The following is a 16601-nucleotide window of genomic DNA, read 5'->3' as shown; positions in this document are numbered from 1 at the left end:
AGTCAGCACCTCAGGAGTAAATGTCAGTTGGCTTTTCATAGCCGATCATTAAGAGTATCTCTACCGCTCCTGCTGTCTCTAAAGAGTTGAAAACAGCAGGTCTGGGACAGGTAGTACGTCCGGTGAACAGGTCAGGGTTCCATAGCCGCAGGCAGAACAGTTGAAACTGGAGCAGCAGCACGGCCAGGTGGACTGGGGACAGCAAGGCGTCATCATGCCAGGTAGTCCTGAGGCATGGTCCTAGGGCTCAGGTCCTCCGAGAGAGAGAAAGAGAGAATTAGAGAATTAGAGAGAGCATACTTAAATTCACACAGGACACTGGATAAGACAGAAGAAGTACTCCAGGTATAACAAACTGACCCTAGCCCCCCGACACATAAACTACTGCAGCATAAATATTAAACAGCAATGCATGATCCCGTCTTTGACGCAATCACTTGGTTAAACATTTTTATTTTGTAATACCATTGTACATATAACATTTTCTAACACCTACTTATTGGGATCATACTTGTTGTAGGCCTACCATCAGCAGATTTTAGTGACCTTACTTGAATGTGTGTGTGTGTGTGTGTGTGTGTGTGTGTGTGTGTGTGTGTGTGTGTGTGTGTGTGTGTGTGTGTGTGTGGTGTGTGTTAAATTGACTCTGTTTAGGTTAGAGTGGAAATAAATAAGCATGTGAAGACAATTTGAGGTAATCATTGATGGAGTGATTTCATTGTCTTACGTCAGATGACTTATGTCATGTGGATTCATTGCGTTATGACATTACATAGTAACATGAAATATATACTTATATACAGTACCAATCAAAAGTGTGGACACACCTACTCATTCAAGGGTTTTTCTTTATTTTTACTATTTTCTACATTCTAGAATAATAGTGAAGACATCAAAACTATTAACTAACACATGGAATCATGTAGTAACCAAAAAAGTGTTAAACAAATCAAGATGTATTTTATATTTAAGATTCTTCAAAGTAGCCACCCTTTGCCTTGATGACAGCTTTGCACACTCTTGGCATTCTCTCAACCAGCTTCATGATCATCCTTTCACCTTCTTTGCATCTCACAAAGACACGGAGGTTGGAGCCAAAAATCTCAAATTTGGACTCATCAGACCAAAGAACAGATTTCCACCAGTCTAATGTTCATTGCTTGTGTTTCTTGGCCCAAGCAAGTCTTCTTCTTATTGGTGTCCTTTAGTAGTGGTTTCTTTGTAGCAATTCGACAAGAAGGCCTGTTGATGTTGAGATGTGTCTGTTACTTGAACTCTGTGAAGCATTTATTTGGCTGCAATTTCTGAGGCTGGTGACTCTAATGAACTTATCTGCAGGAGAGGTAACTCTGGGTCTTCCTTTCCTGTGGCAGTCCTCATGAGAGACAGTTTCGTCATAGCGCTTGATGGTTTTTGCAAACTTGAAAAGTTCTTGAAATATTACGGATTGACTGACTTTCATGCCTTAAAGTAATGATGGACTGTCATTTCTCTTTGCTTATTTGAGCTGTTCTTGCCATAATATGGACTCGGTATTTTACAAAATAGGGCTATCTTCTGTATACCACCCCTACCTTGTCACAATACAACTGATTGGCTTAAATGCATTAAGAAGGAAAGAAATTCCACAAATTGACTTTTAACAAGGCACACCTGTTAATTGAAATGCATTCCAGGTGACTACCTCATGACGCTGGTTGAGAGAATGACAAGAGTGTGCAAAGCTGTCATCAACGCAAAGGGTGGCTGCTTTGAAGAATCTCAAATATAAAATATATTTTGATTTGTTTAGAACTTTTTTACAATGAAGAAAATAGTAAAAATAAAGAAAAACTCTTGAATGAGTAGGTGTGTCCAAACTTTGACTGGTACTGTATATTTACTGTAAGAATGCTGACCCGTCCATCCTCTTTTGCCTCATCCTTCCACCCAGGTGAAAACCCAAGAGGCTTCTGTGAGCTCACCCAGTCTGCTGGTGGGGGTATCGTGAAACCCCAGATCCAGGCTCCATAATCCAGGACCCCTACAGTCCTGTGGCCTAATACCCAGGGTCTGACCCATGGGGTTGACGTACCGCGTTCCCTACAGGCAGCTTCTTTGTGATGCACCAGCTCCAACTTCCGCCTAATACTGGGAGACAGGATACTTCCTGTTGAAACACGGGACATAATCTCAGGTTTCTGGTTAAATAAGGAGAACACTTTAGTTGAGGGGAGACTGTCTGATAGTCAGTAGGGGTTCAGCCAGGTGCTCTTTGTGATGCTCTTTTATGCCAAGCGGAACAGTGATTAATGAATGTTGACGACTGTCTTATGTCAGGTGTTATGTATAGCTCATGTAGGTGTTACGAAGGTACCTCAACTGAAGTGTTTCCCCTATTTTACCTGAGACATATATTATGTTTTGAGCTCTATATGAAACCTCTTCAAGGATCCTATGACAATCAACCTTGAACAAGCCAGGAATAGAGGCTTTTAAAAAGCCAAACTAGACTAAAGTGCTTCCTTTTTGCTTCTAACAAGGCAAGTTTGTAAGTGTGTGTATGTGTAAAGTAGTTGCATGTTGTTTGAGGGGAAAAAAAGCCATATTTATAGATGTTAGATACCCTGTTTCGTATGATACTTCTTCTGCCATTGAAATGGTCTGTTACTGATGTCACAAGATGTAAACACTATTCAGATTTTAAAGATCCTATGGATGGGTTGACCCTAGAACTGTCTTCCTGCTGAACTGCTCGAACCTGTAACCATACTAAAGATGTAAAGATTGTTCCCAGCTTTAAATCTAGTCTCTCGACCTAAGTCCTTAAAGCAGGCGGCATACTGCTGCCAGCTGCAATACATTCAACTATGACCTGCTGATGTATTCCAATGACCTATTTAAGAAAGTGACAGGAGCATTTGGTGCTTGGTCCAAAATAAGTTGTAATTTTTAAAATGTTTGATTTTAAACATAAATGCCTCGGAGGCGAATGGACCACACAATGTTTTTTTCTCCAAATTTGTAAAGTTGTTTTAATTTGGGCTAACATTTAAACCCTTCTAAGACAAAAAAAAATTCAATATTATTTTGATTTGATTTTTTTAATTCTGTTATGGTAACCATAGATGTTATTTTCTATTAACAAAATCTGTGACAATCATCAGCAGGATATGTGAAAACTTGGTTTCTTACACTGAGATATGCAAAGCTGTATCTGTATAAGATGTACTGTATGTACATAATGGCAGGGGCGTACATTAAAACAGCTTTTTTTGTGTCAGGAAGAGAAGGTCAGGGGCTGAATTAATTTTTTATGCATGTGTAATATATCAAATCCAATTTTATTTGTCGAATACCGTGAAATGCTTACTTACAAGCCCTTGTTGTTTTAGGGAGAAGCTTTTCAATAAAACGGGACTAAAATATGAATGATGTTTGTTCTTGGAAGATTTCTATAAATGTTGAAAACATATCTACGTTTTTTTTACACACACACAGTCATTTGAAGTGCTCAAGTTAGAATATTTACCCATTTCAACAACGAGATGGCAGCAGACACCAACTCCTTCGCTCATCTACACTAGGGTCTCATGCCACGCGCTGCATGTTTATATTCAGTGCGTGCACCTTGTCTAGTTTACATATGGAAAGCTGATTACAGGTCAGATTTTAATTACTTTCAAATGTATTGAATTCTGGCAACTTGAAGACATGCTGAACCTAGATCAGTGGTATAGGAGCAGGAGGCACTGCAGTTGAAACGTGAGAGGAGATTCAGGAAGCGAATCGTGACTGCACAGTCCGCACACAGTCACAGATCACCAGCTCACACCGGCGACGATGGAAGACTGACAATTTGAAAGAGAGGGCGAGGACAACCGATCGAGAGACATTCGTGAATAATAATACAATTTACTTTACATTAAGTTGGATGGAAGAAACTCGAGCATTTCTGCTACGTCACCTGTCAAGAAATAATGCCAAGTGTTACAATGACAAGGTGTCTTTTGCAGGTAACGTTAGCTAGCTACGAAGCTGACTTAGCTTGATTCTAGCTAACCATCCATCCAGGTCTGTCTGATAGCGAAGTCACAGGGGTGCGTGGAGTTCGAAAAATGTAATATCGTTTTTGATGTACTGGTAATTGTACGACCTCGCCTTTAATTTTTGTTCGCTCGATACCCTTGCTAGTTAGGTTTTTCAGCTAGCTAGCTAGCCAGTAAGCTACATAAAGGTGGCGCGTAAAATGCAGTAGCCAGGAAAAAGATAACTACGTTAACTAGAGAGCTAGCTAGCTAGCTTGTAACTACAGCAACCAAGCGACTGACAACCTGTCAATATAGTTGTGACATTACTGCAGTTGCCGAGGATCATTTAGTATGTTTGTTCCAAGAAGTTAATTTGAACGGGGATTTATTTCTACGGTCGGATTTGGCACCAGTTGGACTTGCTGAACACATCACAGCAGCAGGAGATATGAATTTCAAGTTTCCAAAGGAAATGCGAGGAAGACGTCAATACAGTTAGCTGGCTAACCTAACATAAATTAGCTAAGCAGAGTCAGATATCTGTGAAACACATTTATTTTTGTCATAATTTTTTCCACGTGAGAAAATGAAGAGAACCGAAAATAAAAACAAAAAACTAATTCCGGACCAGCACGGTAGCGGGACAGCGGCAAAAGATGTGGTGAGTTGTCATGACATGAGTGTTCTTCAGTAGCCTAGACCAGCTAGCTACAATACAAAGTAAGCCAGCTAAAAGACAGGTTTGGGTCCCACGAATGTAACCTAGCTAGCTCGCTACCTTTTATAGATGCAGAAATCAAGAACTGTGATTTTACTGGGTATTGCTTCGTCAGTGTTTGTTGATTGTACTGAATACACGTCAAACTGATTGATTGACGTGCTATTTTCTGATTTGTTTTTGCAATTCCTATTCATTGGTTGCTGATTGGTCCTTGCATGAATCTCTTATGAATTCTATGTAATAATGTATACAGCCTTATCTGGCCAACCTGCGTCAAGTCAGGTCACCTGCTGCACTGCATGACCTCACTCCACCTACTTTCAATCTATCTAAACACTGACTTAATCTGATAAATTTCAGAATGGCGTGAAAGAGAGCGCACACAGCACAAGGTGGATAAGAAGGGCAGAGGTCAATGAGCACTTGACTTGGGATTATGTTGTTGAGGCATGTTTTAGTACCACTGAGGGAGCAGGTGGTGTCATTTAGTCTGCTCTGCTAGTTCACTGCCTCAGGGAACATGACCATACCATAACCACTAACCAGATCAGGGCCAGCATTCATAAAGCGTCTCATCTGTTTTGCATTTTCAGATCATAATGAATAGACTGGGTAATTAGATCAGTACTCCTAAAATGCTTTCCCAAGCACTCCCATTATTCATGTCAATACTGTATGTATGCTCTCTGCAAGATGTTATGACTAGAGGAGGAGGGGAGCTAACATGCCAGTTGTTTTTGGGAGAATTATCTGGCAGGGAGCACCACAGTGTTTGGCCTTTAGGGTAAATGGGATGGGATTAGAATGTCTAATATTACGGCTAGAACATCGTTGGCGCTCAGAAAAATAATAATGCACAAGGTCAGGATCAGCATTCCCAATCATGTTGATTTCAGTGCTGCTCAACAACAACTCACTCTCAATATTTTCTGTCTCACTCATATTTCATAATCAATAAACCCTCATATAAAATTGGCCCTCTGGAACATAGAAGACTTACAGTAGTTTATTGCTGTTTTGAAGTATGTTCTTGTAACTAGAAAGTTAGCATTGATTGAGTGATAGGTGGTGTAATATATTGCTCCACCCACTCTCTGGGGATATTGATGTCATAAAAGGGATCTTGATATCATAAAAGGTAATCTGCTCTGATGCTCCACATTTCTTTTCACAAATGGTTTTGCTTTCAGCAGTATTTTGGAGAGCAAAGCTTTGCACTGTGTTCTCATTTATAAGCAACTATGAGAAAAATCTAGAGTATTTTCTAACCAGATTAGTGTGTTGTGAGGGAGGCAGTTTGATCTCAACTGGGGGAGTTGCTTTATGATATTGTGGAATGCCAGACAGAAATGTTTATGTGCTCATTGCTGGCAGTTTTATGTAGTTTTGGGTGTAAGCAAATGGGTGTGCTGTTCACACAGTAGTATATACATTCAGTGCACACAGGAACCTTTCCCTCTGCAGTCAGTCTTTGACACTTTAACATTCAGAACTGTGGGTTATAATGATGTCACTGTCAGGTGACACTTCTAAGATGGTCTGAGCTCTCTGGCCCTGACACAATTGGCAGACACACATCCTCTTCAAACAAAGGATTAACTAAATCAAACCTTACCTTGGGATTTGTGTGACTGCATTACCAGCCTTGTCCTTCTTCCTAGTTACTGTTTAATGAAGGGCTGTGGTTTATTGTCTCCATATTGTGCAGTGGGTTCAGTGTACTGCTGTTTAACTCCTTTGGTCCAGCCCAGGTTTACTGGCCTTATTGACATGGTAAATTGAAGCAGTAAAAAATTGAAGCAGTAAAAAACACAGCACGGTCCAGTAAAACAACTGTATCACAGTAGCGCTTCACTGTGATCCAGATTATCTATTGCACCAGTGTTACAAGACAGCTTGCAGCTACTGGTTCATTTGCTTACTCCTACTGTGGTGTTTGACCTTGTGTTTTCAAATTGACACAATGAGCCATGAATGGGCCTCATTTTCTCTGGTTGATCTGGGGCTCTGGTTGATCTGGGGCTCTGGTTGATCTGGGGCTCTGATTGATCTGGGGCTGGGTCTCAAGGAGTGTGTGTTGGAACAATAGTAGAACAGTAACTTTTGGACACCTGAACTAGGGTAATGTCTTCGGGTAATAAACAACCGTAAATGACTCCTGCTTCAGTGTGTCAGTTAGAACAGGAACAGAGGCTGTTCTTTTTGCAAAGCGAATTAGCCCATATTGAGACACGACTGAAATCTGCAGGGATTATGAATGCTGCACATTGCAGTGTTGTACATTTGTGGTTTTTATATGGTGGAAGGAGGGGAGATATGCCAAGGGGCTTTTTCACACAGGCTCTTCTCTGTTCTAAATGTCTCAATGCCCTGAGAACATATAGCCTAGCCTTAGAAGACATAGTCTCATGATAAGCAGATCAGAGCTGCGGAAGCAAAATAACTTTAGTTGTCTCTTCATTGCATTGGTCTCAGTCTGTGTTCCTTGTTGAAATAAAGGTATTATAATTGTGTATGTGGCTGTAAACAAACACAATCCTGTATTGAGTATGTCTGAATGGTGTTTCAAGGCATAGGTGGTTGACTGGGCTTTATATACTGTTTCCTTAAATTTTTATTTATTTAACTAGGCAAGTCAGTTAAGAACAAATTCTTATTTACAATGACGGCCTAACCTGGACGACGCTGGGCCAATTGTGTGCTGCCCTATGGGACTCCCAATCACGGCCGGTTGTGATACAGCCTGGAATCCAACCAGGGCCTGTAGTGATGCCTCTAGCACTGAGATGCTGTGCCACTCGGGAGCCCTTTGACTATATAAACTAGTGGCCTGCAGTGTTTGTCATTATACCCTGATGAAGACAGCTTGTCTGTCAAAGTTGGTTATTCAATTATTTCATCTGAGCTCCTAGAGTGTGCAGCTCTCCTTTTCTTTTTCAAATATATACATGCAACAATTTCACTGAGTTACAGCCAATCAGAATGAGTTTTTCCCCACAAAAGGGATTTATTACAGACAAAAATGTTTCATCAGCTTTCCGGGTGGCTGGCCTCAGACAATCCCACAGGTGAAGAAGCCGGATGTGGAGGTCCTGGGCTGGCGTTGTTGTGATGCTGGTTGGACGTATTGCCAAATGATCTAAAAAGATGTTGGGAGGCGGCTTATGGTAGAGAAATTAACATAAAATTATCTGGCAACAGCTCTGTTGGACATTCCTGCAGTCAGCATGCCAATTGCATGCTCCCTCAACTTGAGATGTCTGTGGCATTGTGTTGTGTGACAAAACTGCACATTTTAGAGTGGCCTTTTATTGTCCCCAGCACAAGGTGCACCTGTGTAATGATCAATCAGCTTCTTGATATGCCACACCTGTCAGGTGGATGGATTATCTTGGCGTTAGAGAAATTCTCACTAACAGGGATGTAAACAAATTTGTGCCAAACATTTATTAAGAGAAATAAGCTTTTTGTGCATATGAAACATTTCAGATCATGGAACCTACATGTTGCGTTTATATTTTTGTTAATTTTAGATCCATGTCTATTTGCTCTGTGAAATGGTATTAGACTGGCCTTCAAGAGATAAGACAGGATTCCGTTTGCCCCAACACACAGCCAGGACAGATGGCTGGGATATACACTGGCAGCAAACAATGTTATATAAACAGTTTTTTTAATCCAAATCGGCTTTTCATAGTTATGTAGCTTTAAAAACATTGTTTGATCAACATTACCTCAGAATTCATTTAATGACTCGTTCAGCAAAGAGGCTTTGGGATTGGTTAGATAACATGAAGCTACAGGGAGTTTAGCCGGGCACTGTGGATGTTTTCATACAGAACAAATCAGTCTCTATCTGATTTATTCTATCTGATTGTAGTAATCTATGCTGTAATGGGCCATGCATTCCCCTTATTCACCGACTGAAGGGTTCATGTGTGTTCACATTTCCACATCTCATGCTGCTGACAGTTGAGTTATTGTACAAGTAGGATCGAGATGACTAAGAAGACCTTGTAGCTAGCTCTTATTGTATAGAATGGCCATACTTCACACGGAATGGAAACTTTCACAGATAAATCTTTTAAATTATTCCAGATTTTGAGTTGAGTTGGATACAGGTGAAGAAGAAAACAGTGAAATGTTTTTCTCAAAGTGCTTTGCTCCAACTCAGCAGCACAGTACCAATAGCGTCTTGTTATTGCTCCATACCGTTGAGTTTGCAACTGTTGTTAAAAACAAGTTCAAGTCAATGACCTTTTATTGTTTTGTTTTAAATGTTACAATACATCCGTTGATGTTGTCTATTCTCTTCCCTTTATGGTTTAACACAATTGATCCTTTTCAATTTGATCACAGCTCTAGCTATTTTAACCAAGGGGCATCAACTGTTAGTTCCTCAGTGCCAACATTGTCTATTATTGTATTTTGCTAGTCCTATGCTATGTTTCATGGCCTATATCTGCCTTTTTTTTTTGCAGTGAGTGGACAACACTCCCTCCTGTACTTTAGAGCCACCTTCTTTTCCTCAGGTCTCTGTTTCTCAGGTATAGGTCATGGCATCATGATGTCTCTGACTGACTGACTGTAGCCTGAAGTTCCTCCCTGCTCTGCTCTCCTGGTCATTAGAGATCTCTTAGGTTATCCATTAACCAACAGCAGCAGCTTCTCTCTTTTCTCTTTGACGCTCCTCTAGCAGACCAAGGCCAGATATGACATGGGCTCTACCAGGCCTGTTTAACTGGTAGTCCCCCCCACATCCATGAGTCATGGATGAGTGACTGACTGACTGACTGACTTCCACTGAGGAGCTATTGTTCTGGAATAGCCATGGCGGGCCCCCAGCTGCAGGTCCCAGTGCTGCCAGGCTGCCCAGGCAAACTGACTGGGGGTGATTAATCCAGAACCAGTTGCTAATGTCCCCACAAAGGGGTCCTGGGAGTGAGATGAGAGAGGGGGTGCAGCTGCAAGGGGCGAATAATTATTATTACTACCTCATTATGCAGAATTATGAGCTAGATGGCTGCCATCTGTCACAGAAGACAGGCAAGTGTTGTCAAGGAGAGGCTGGCAACCAATTTCATCATACAGGGATCAGTGCATTAGAACTAGTCCCTCTCTGACAGGTACTGTGTCAGCTCTTGCCTTTCTCTGATGTTTCCCTGAGTGTGCTGCGTTGTGCCCGTCTCCCTGAGTGTGCTGCGTTGTGCCCGTCTCCCTGAGTGTGCTGCGTTGTGCCCGTCTCCCTGAGTGTGCTGCGCAATCCGAAACTCCTCTCACTCACATGGTTCTCCGTCACATGATCGGGTCTTTCTGACAGGCTACAAGTGAAGACAGACACATCGGAGACTCAACTGCGTGCGTCCTTATCCAATTCCGAGTTGCATATTGAAGATATTGGAACAACTGTCCACATTTACTTTTTGTCAGCCAACAAGATGAGTAGGCCTAACGAACAGTAAAAGCACTAGCCTGTCAATCTACTATCTCCCATAGTACAAATGTCGACCTATTCTGTGCGAGAAATAAATATTCCAAACATAGTCTGGGACAGTTGTGGGATACAATAGATCCCAAATTAATATAACCACTAGCATCTCAAAAACGTTTTTACGCAATGTGGCTGACTGAACAGATCAGAACGTTTAGCTTAAAATGTTGATAGCCTAATAGTTTATTTCTAAATATTATAAGCGCAGCAATGCGCACATGGTAGTAGGATATAAGCGCAAATGTTCCATTATCCGGGAAAACACCATTATCAAAAGTGACCACAAATGCAATTATGTATGTAATGCTTTTATTATAAAGGTGCATTTTATGGTGAAAATTATCTTCCCCAAACTACACAAACTCACGCGCTGCTTATAAATGCCAGTTAGGCTCTACACCCCTTGTAAAGCAGATGAATGTGCTTAATTTTAAGACGTTATTTGGCCACTTTAGTTGTGATACAAACCTTTTTTTTTTTTTTTTTTTTTTCTTTTTTTTAAATTTTTTATCCCCTTTTCTCCCCAATTTTCGTGGTATCCAATCGCTAGTAATTACTATCTTGTCTCATCGCTACAACTCCCGTACGGGCTCGGGAGAGACGAAGGTCGAAAGTCATGCGTCCTCCGAAGCACAACCCAACCTAGCCGCACTGCTTCTTAACACAGCGCGCCTCCAACCCGGAAGCCAGCCGCACCAATGTGTCGGAGGAAACACCGTGCACCCGCCCCCTCGGTTAGCGCGCACTGCGCCCGGCCCGCCACAGGAGTCGCTGGAGCGCGATGAGACAAGGATATCCCTACCGGCCAAACCCTCCCTAACCCGGACGACGCTAAGCCAATTGTGCGTCGCCCCACGGACCTCCCGGTCGCGGCCGGCTGCGACAGAGCCTGGGCGCGAACCCAGACTCTGGTGGCGCAGCATAGCACTGCGATGCAGTGCTCTAGACCACTGCGCCACCCGGGAGGCCTGTGATACAAACCTTATTAAAACATATAGGCCTATGGGCTAGGCTACATGAGGTGTGCGACTATGATTCGAAAAGTTGCAAAAAAAAGGCATTGTTCCTTATGCTGGGCCTCATTTACAAGTGATAATATATAATTCTCAAGTCATATGCTAAGATTGTCACCCACCAGACTATTCTTGATTTAATCTTGTCTTTGCAATGGAGGAATGGAGGACACTTTTCCCATGGTTCATTTTCATACCGGTCAGGTAGGCTATACTCCTGTTAGGAAAGTTGAGAAATAAATATAGTAGGCCTAGCCTATAGAAAGCTGATGGGATCCTTGTCTTTGCATAGCCTATAGAAATGTTGCACAACATGAGCTCATGGGCTCTCATGAAGTGTTTTGATTAGATTTTTGAATACATTTGCATTGATGTCAGAGTTTTTTATTTTTTATTTCACCTTTATTTAACCAGGTAGGCTAGTTGAGAACAAGTTCTCATTTGCAATTGCGACCTGGCCAAGATAAAGCATAGCAGTGTGACACAGACAACAACACAGAGTTACACATGGAGTAAACAATAAACCAGTCAATGACACAGTAGAAAAAAGAAAATCTATATACAGTGTGTACAAAAGGCATGAGGAGGTAGGCAATAAATAGACCATAGGAGCGAATAATTACAATTTAGCAGATTAACACTGGAGTGATAAATGAGCAGATGATGATGTGCAAGTAGAGATACTCTGGTGCAAAAGAGCAGAAAAGTGAATAAAATAAAAACAGTATGGGGATGAGGTAGGTAGATTGGGTGGGCTATTTACAGATGGACTATGTACAGCTGCAGCGATCGGTTAGCTGCTCAGATAGTTGGTGAGGGAAATAAAAGTAGAGAACACTCAGATAGTTGATGTTTAAAGTTGGTGAGGGAAATAAAAGTAGAGGGACAATAGAGTGCTGAGTATCAGGCAGTTAGCAAGTTTCGTAGGCTACTAATGACCAGCAGCAGCATCAGAGCTCGGAGAAGCCTAATTACCGTGACTAAACGGTCATGTGGAATTTGACTGCTTTCATGACTCTTGACCGCTGGTGTGGCGGTAATACGGTCACCGCAACAACCCTACCCCACCCCATACCCCATACGCTTGTCTTTGATGAAACTGTAACTCTCCCTCGACGTCAGCAAGACAAAGGAGCTGATCGTGCACTACAAGGATGGGAGGGCAGTCGTGAAGAGGGCGCGACACCGCCTCGTCCCCCTCAGGAGGCTGAAAAGATTTGGCATGGGCCCTCGAATCCTCAAGAAATTCTACAGCTGCACCATTGAGAGCATCTTGACTGGCTGCTTCACCGCTTGGTATGGCAACTGCTTGGCATCGGAATGCAAGGCGCCACAGAGGGTAGTGGGTACAGCCCAGTACGTCACTGGTGCCGAGCTCCCTGCCATCCAAGGTGGTGTCGGAGGAAGGCCCTAAAAATTGTCTAAGATTCCAGCCACCCAAGATCATAGACTTTTCTCTGCTACCACACGGTCAGCGGTACCTTTGCAACAGTTTCTAGCCCCAAGCCATAAGACTGCTAAGTAGTTAGTCCGGGTAGCTGTTGGTTAAATAGTTAACCATCTGCTTTGACCCTTTTTGCAATAACTCTTTTGAGTCATCACATACGCTGCTGTTACTGTTTATTATCTATCCTGTTGCCTAGTGACATGTACATTACCAGTCAAAAGTTTGGACACCTACTCATTCAAGGGTTTTTCTTTATTTTTACTATTTTTTTCCCATTGTAGAATAATAGTGAAGACATCAACACTATGAAATAACACATACGGAATCATGTAGTAACCAAAAAAGTGTTAAACAAATCAAAATATATTTTATATTTGATTCTTCAAAGTAGCCACCCTTTGCCTTGATCATAGCTCTGCACACTCTTGGCATTCTTGGCATCCTGGAATGCATTTCAATGAACAGGTGTGCCTTGTTAAAAGTTAATTTGCCAATCAGTTCATCCCTATTTGGTAAAAGACCAAGTCCATATTATGGCAAGAACAGCTCAAATAAGCAAAGAAAAACGACAGTCCATCATTACTTTAAGACATGAAGGTCAGTCAATTCGGAAAATTTCAAGAACTTTGAATGTTTCTTCATCCCGCTCGACGTCCTTTCCTACCGCTCTGCTAAAAAACCGCTCCACGCTTACAGGGGAAAAAAACTCTCTTTCCAAATTCGCTCCATTCATAAAAAAAAATCACAATTTAACCAACCCCCATCAATTTTTGTGACTACCTGGACCTACCAATTGTTTAAGTATTGAAACCAAACCATATGGATTTGAATTAAAACTAATTGAATAAACATGAAAAGGTGACTGTAAGAAGCTAACATCATTTCAAATAGGCTACATGTCATATTAATCAGCATATAAACACTCTAAATAGGTCAGGAGCCAGACAGGGAGCCTTTTTTAGGCTATATTATTTCAAGGCTATAGCATATGAATAAATACATTGTGAAGAATTTGTGCGTGCAACACAATAGGCTCGTAGGGACATAAAGCATTTAAACATTTTGTTGTATTAAATCATTATAGTCTATAAATTGTGCATATAGGCTGTGACTTACTTAGAATTAAATACAAATGAAACAAAAAATGACTTATTAGTGTCTTTTTCAATACATAAAATATATTTTTAGAAACACATGTTTGGCCAGTCTGTGGGTTCAGGCTCATAGGATGGTGCCTGGAGAGCAGGCCAGCAGCAGAGAATATCCTCTCCACACCTGCACAGCCACTGGGGATGCTAACACACTTTTGGCTACTCTTGCCAGGCTGGGCAGAGATGCAGAGTTGTTTTTTTGTTTTTTCTATAGGTATGCCTAAAGATTTAGGCAAAATAACCAAATCAAAACGGAAAGCTCCTTGAATGTGGGAATATTCCAGGCCTATTGGGCCAAAATCAATTTTAGCTATTCTCTAGAGCAGTGGTTCCCAAACTTGTTATAGTCCCGTACCCCTTCAAACATTCAATTTCCAGCTGTACCCCCTCTAGCACCAGGGTCAGCGCATTCTCAAATGTTGTTTTTGCCCTCATTGTAAGCCTGCCACACACACACACTATACGATACATTTATTTAACATAAGAATGTGTGTGAGTTTGTCACAACCCGGCTCGTGGGAAGTGACAAAGAGCTCTTATAGGACCAAATAAGAATATAATAATAATCAATAATTTTGCTCTTTATTTAACCATCTTACATGTAAAATGTTATTTGTTCATCGAAAATGGTGAATAACTCACCACAGGTTAATGAGAAGGTTGTGCTTGGAAAGATGCACATAAGTCTGCAGTGTTGGGTTGTATTGGAGAGAGTCTCAGTCTTAAATCATTTCCCACACAGTCTGTGCCTGTATTTAGTTTTCATGCTAGTGAGGGCCGAGAATCCACTCTCACATAGGTACGTGATTGCAAAGGGCATCAGTGTCTTAACAGCGCGATTTGCCAAGGCAGGATACTCTGAATCCAGAAATCTGGCCATGGCTTCTGATGACATTTTCCCAGAACCGCTTGTTGCAATTTCGATGAGGCTTCCTTGTTCAGATATTGTTAAGTGGACTGGAGGCAGGGCATGAACGGGATAACAAATCCAGTTTGTGTCATCCGTTTCGGGAAAGTATCTGCGTAATTGCGCACCCAACTCACTCCGGTGCTTCGCTATATCACATATGACCTTGTCTGTAATCTTGAGTTCATTTGCACAAAAAAAAAATCATACAATGATGGAAAGACCTGTGTGTTGTCCTTGTTAATGCAGACAGAGAAGAGCTCCAACTTCTTAATCAATGCCTCAATTTTGTCCCAGATTCAGATCTTTCAGGTGAGAAAAAACATCACCCAGATAGGCCAGTCGTGTAAGAAACTCGTCATCATGCAAGCGGTCAGACAAGTGAAAATTTTGCTCAGTAAAGAAAACTTTAAGCTCGTCTCTCAATTAAAATAAACGTGTCAATACTTTGCCCCTTGATAGCCAGTGCTCTTCTGTATGTTGTAAAATCGTTAAATGGTCGCTGCCCATATCATTGCATAGTGAAGAAAATACACAAGAGTTCAGGGGCCTTGCTTTAACAAAGTGAACCATTTTCACTGTAGTGTCCAAAACGTCTTTCAAGCTGTCAGGCACTCCCTTGGAATCGGGAGCAACTGCTTGCACACGCGTTACCACTCCACTATGTCTCCCTGTCATGGCTTTTGTACCATCAGTACCGATACCAACACATCTTGACCACCAAAGTCCATTTGGAAAGGCACTAATCCCAATATAAGTGAACCACAAATCAATGTAGTTATCATATTTGCGCCTTTTCGATCGTCCAACATCCCTGTCTGTTCGGAGCTTTTTGGCAGCGAAACGAGGAAAATCAGACGAGAAAAAAGCCTTACCCAAATGTACCCCTGTTTGGGAATACCTGGTATAGATAATACACTTTTTGTTCTAAGATATCAGATTTTTAGTTTAGTTTTTAAAACTTAAATAGGGAGCCAGTTTGTTTTCAGCATTTTTATTTCCATGACTGATCAAAACTTGTTTTCTCTCTTGTCCCCTCTGTAGCAGATATATAGTGAGCAATATGTGTGGAACATCAAATCGCAATAAAATCACAGTATAGAATCGGGAGAATCGCAATACATATTGTATCGGTACCAAAGTATCGTGATAATATAGTATTGTGAGGTCCTTGGCAATTCCCAGCCCTAGTGAGTTGTGCTGTATGTAGCTTGTTAAAGTGTAGGGTAAGGCAGTGCCATGCGGAGGAGGGCAGGTTGGGATAGGGTGTGGAATGCTACATGTGTGTACCTGTAAGTTTGCTCTCCTGGCGTGTTTTATGTATTGTGGCGTTAGCAGGTCCACACTAACTAGAAGAACGAGGAGATGGTAGCTGAAGTTGAGCCGGTAAACAGGGATTTAATGGCCATGGAAGTACAGGCTAACAGAGGGTTAAAATAAAACAAGCAGACTCACTAATAACTTGGTGGAACTCAGAGGAGAGGTTATCACTGCCCGTTCAGTCTTGGTATTGTGGGCTCTCGCTCTCACCCCCTCAACCCCCAAAACGAGTAACCTATCAGCCATCTGAACTAGGGGCAACTCCTCCCTCATACTTCCCCCATGAGCCCCCCCCAAATTATAGAGCAAGAGAGGGTTACTACAGTATGTACGCCTGCCTGGTCTGGATACAGCTACACTGTACTGTACAGCAGTATTCCTTCTCTCTCCTTCACTGCTCTGATACATTGCATTCCTGACCTGGCCTGTGTGGATGGTTGGCCTGGCCCTCCGTGTTTTGTCTGTGTAACTGAAGCACTGTTGTTCACCCTGGCCTTCACCGGCTAGAGCAGTGGGCTTCCTATTAGTCCAGACGGAACTG

General features: G+C 41.8%; 2 protein-coding genes across 10 annotated transcripts in view; both read left to right on the top strand.

The window, feature by feature from the left end:
- The window catches only part of pde4dip (phosphodiesterase 4D interacting protein), a 138604-nt gene extending 135193 nt beyond the window's left edge, over positions 1–3411 (top strand). For all 7 annotated transcript variants that reach the window (XM_071346329.1, XM_071346330.1, XM_071346326.1 and 4 more), the window contains one exon: positions 1934–3411. In XM_071346329.1, the coding sequence (XP_071202430.1) occupies positions 1934–2013 (80 nt within the window). In that variant the 3' untranslated portion in view covers positions 2014–3411. The remainder of the gene's footprint in view (positions 1–1933) is intronic.
- Positions 3412–3622: 211 nt separating this feature from the next.
- Positions 3623–16601, top strand: part of mast2 (microtubule associated serine/threonine kinase 2) — a 297943-nt gene continuing 284964 nt past the window's right edge. For all 3 annotated transcript variants that reach the window (XM_071346358.1, XM_071346357.1, XM_071346355.1), the window contains exon 1: positions 3623–4671. In XM_071346358.1, coding sequence (XP_071202459.1) covers positions 4597–4671 — 75 coding nt within the window. In that variant the 5' untranslated portion in view covers positions 3623–4596. The remainder of the gene's footprint in view (positions 4672–16601) is intronic.

This window comes from Salvelinus alpinus, chromosome 16 (genome assembly GCF_045679555.1).
Source record: "Salvelinus alpinus chromosome 16, SLU_Salpinus.1, whole genome shotgun sequence".
NCBI classification, from domain to species: domain Eukaryota; kingdom Metazoa; phylum Chordata; class Actinopteri; order Salmoniformes; family Salmonidae; genus Salvelinus; species Salvelinus alpinus.
Note: the sequence above shows the minus strand (reverse complement) of the source record. Positions and strands in the feature narration are given on the sequence as shown.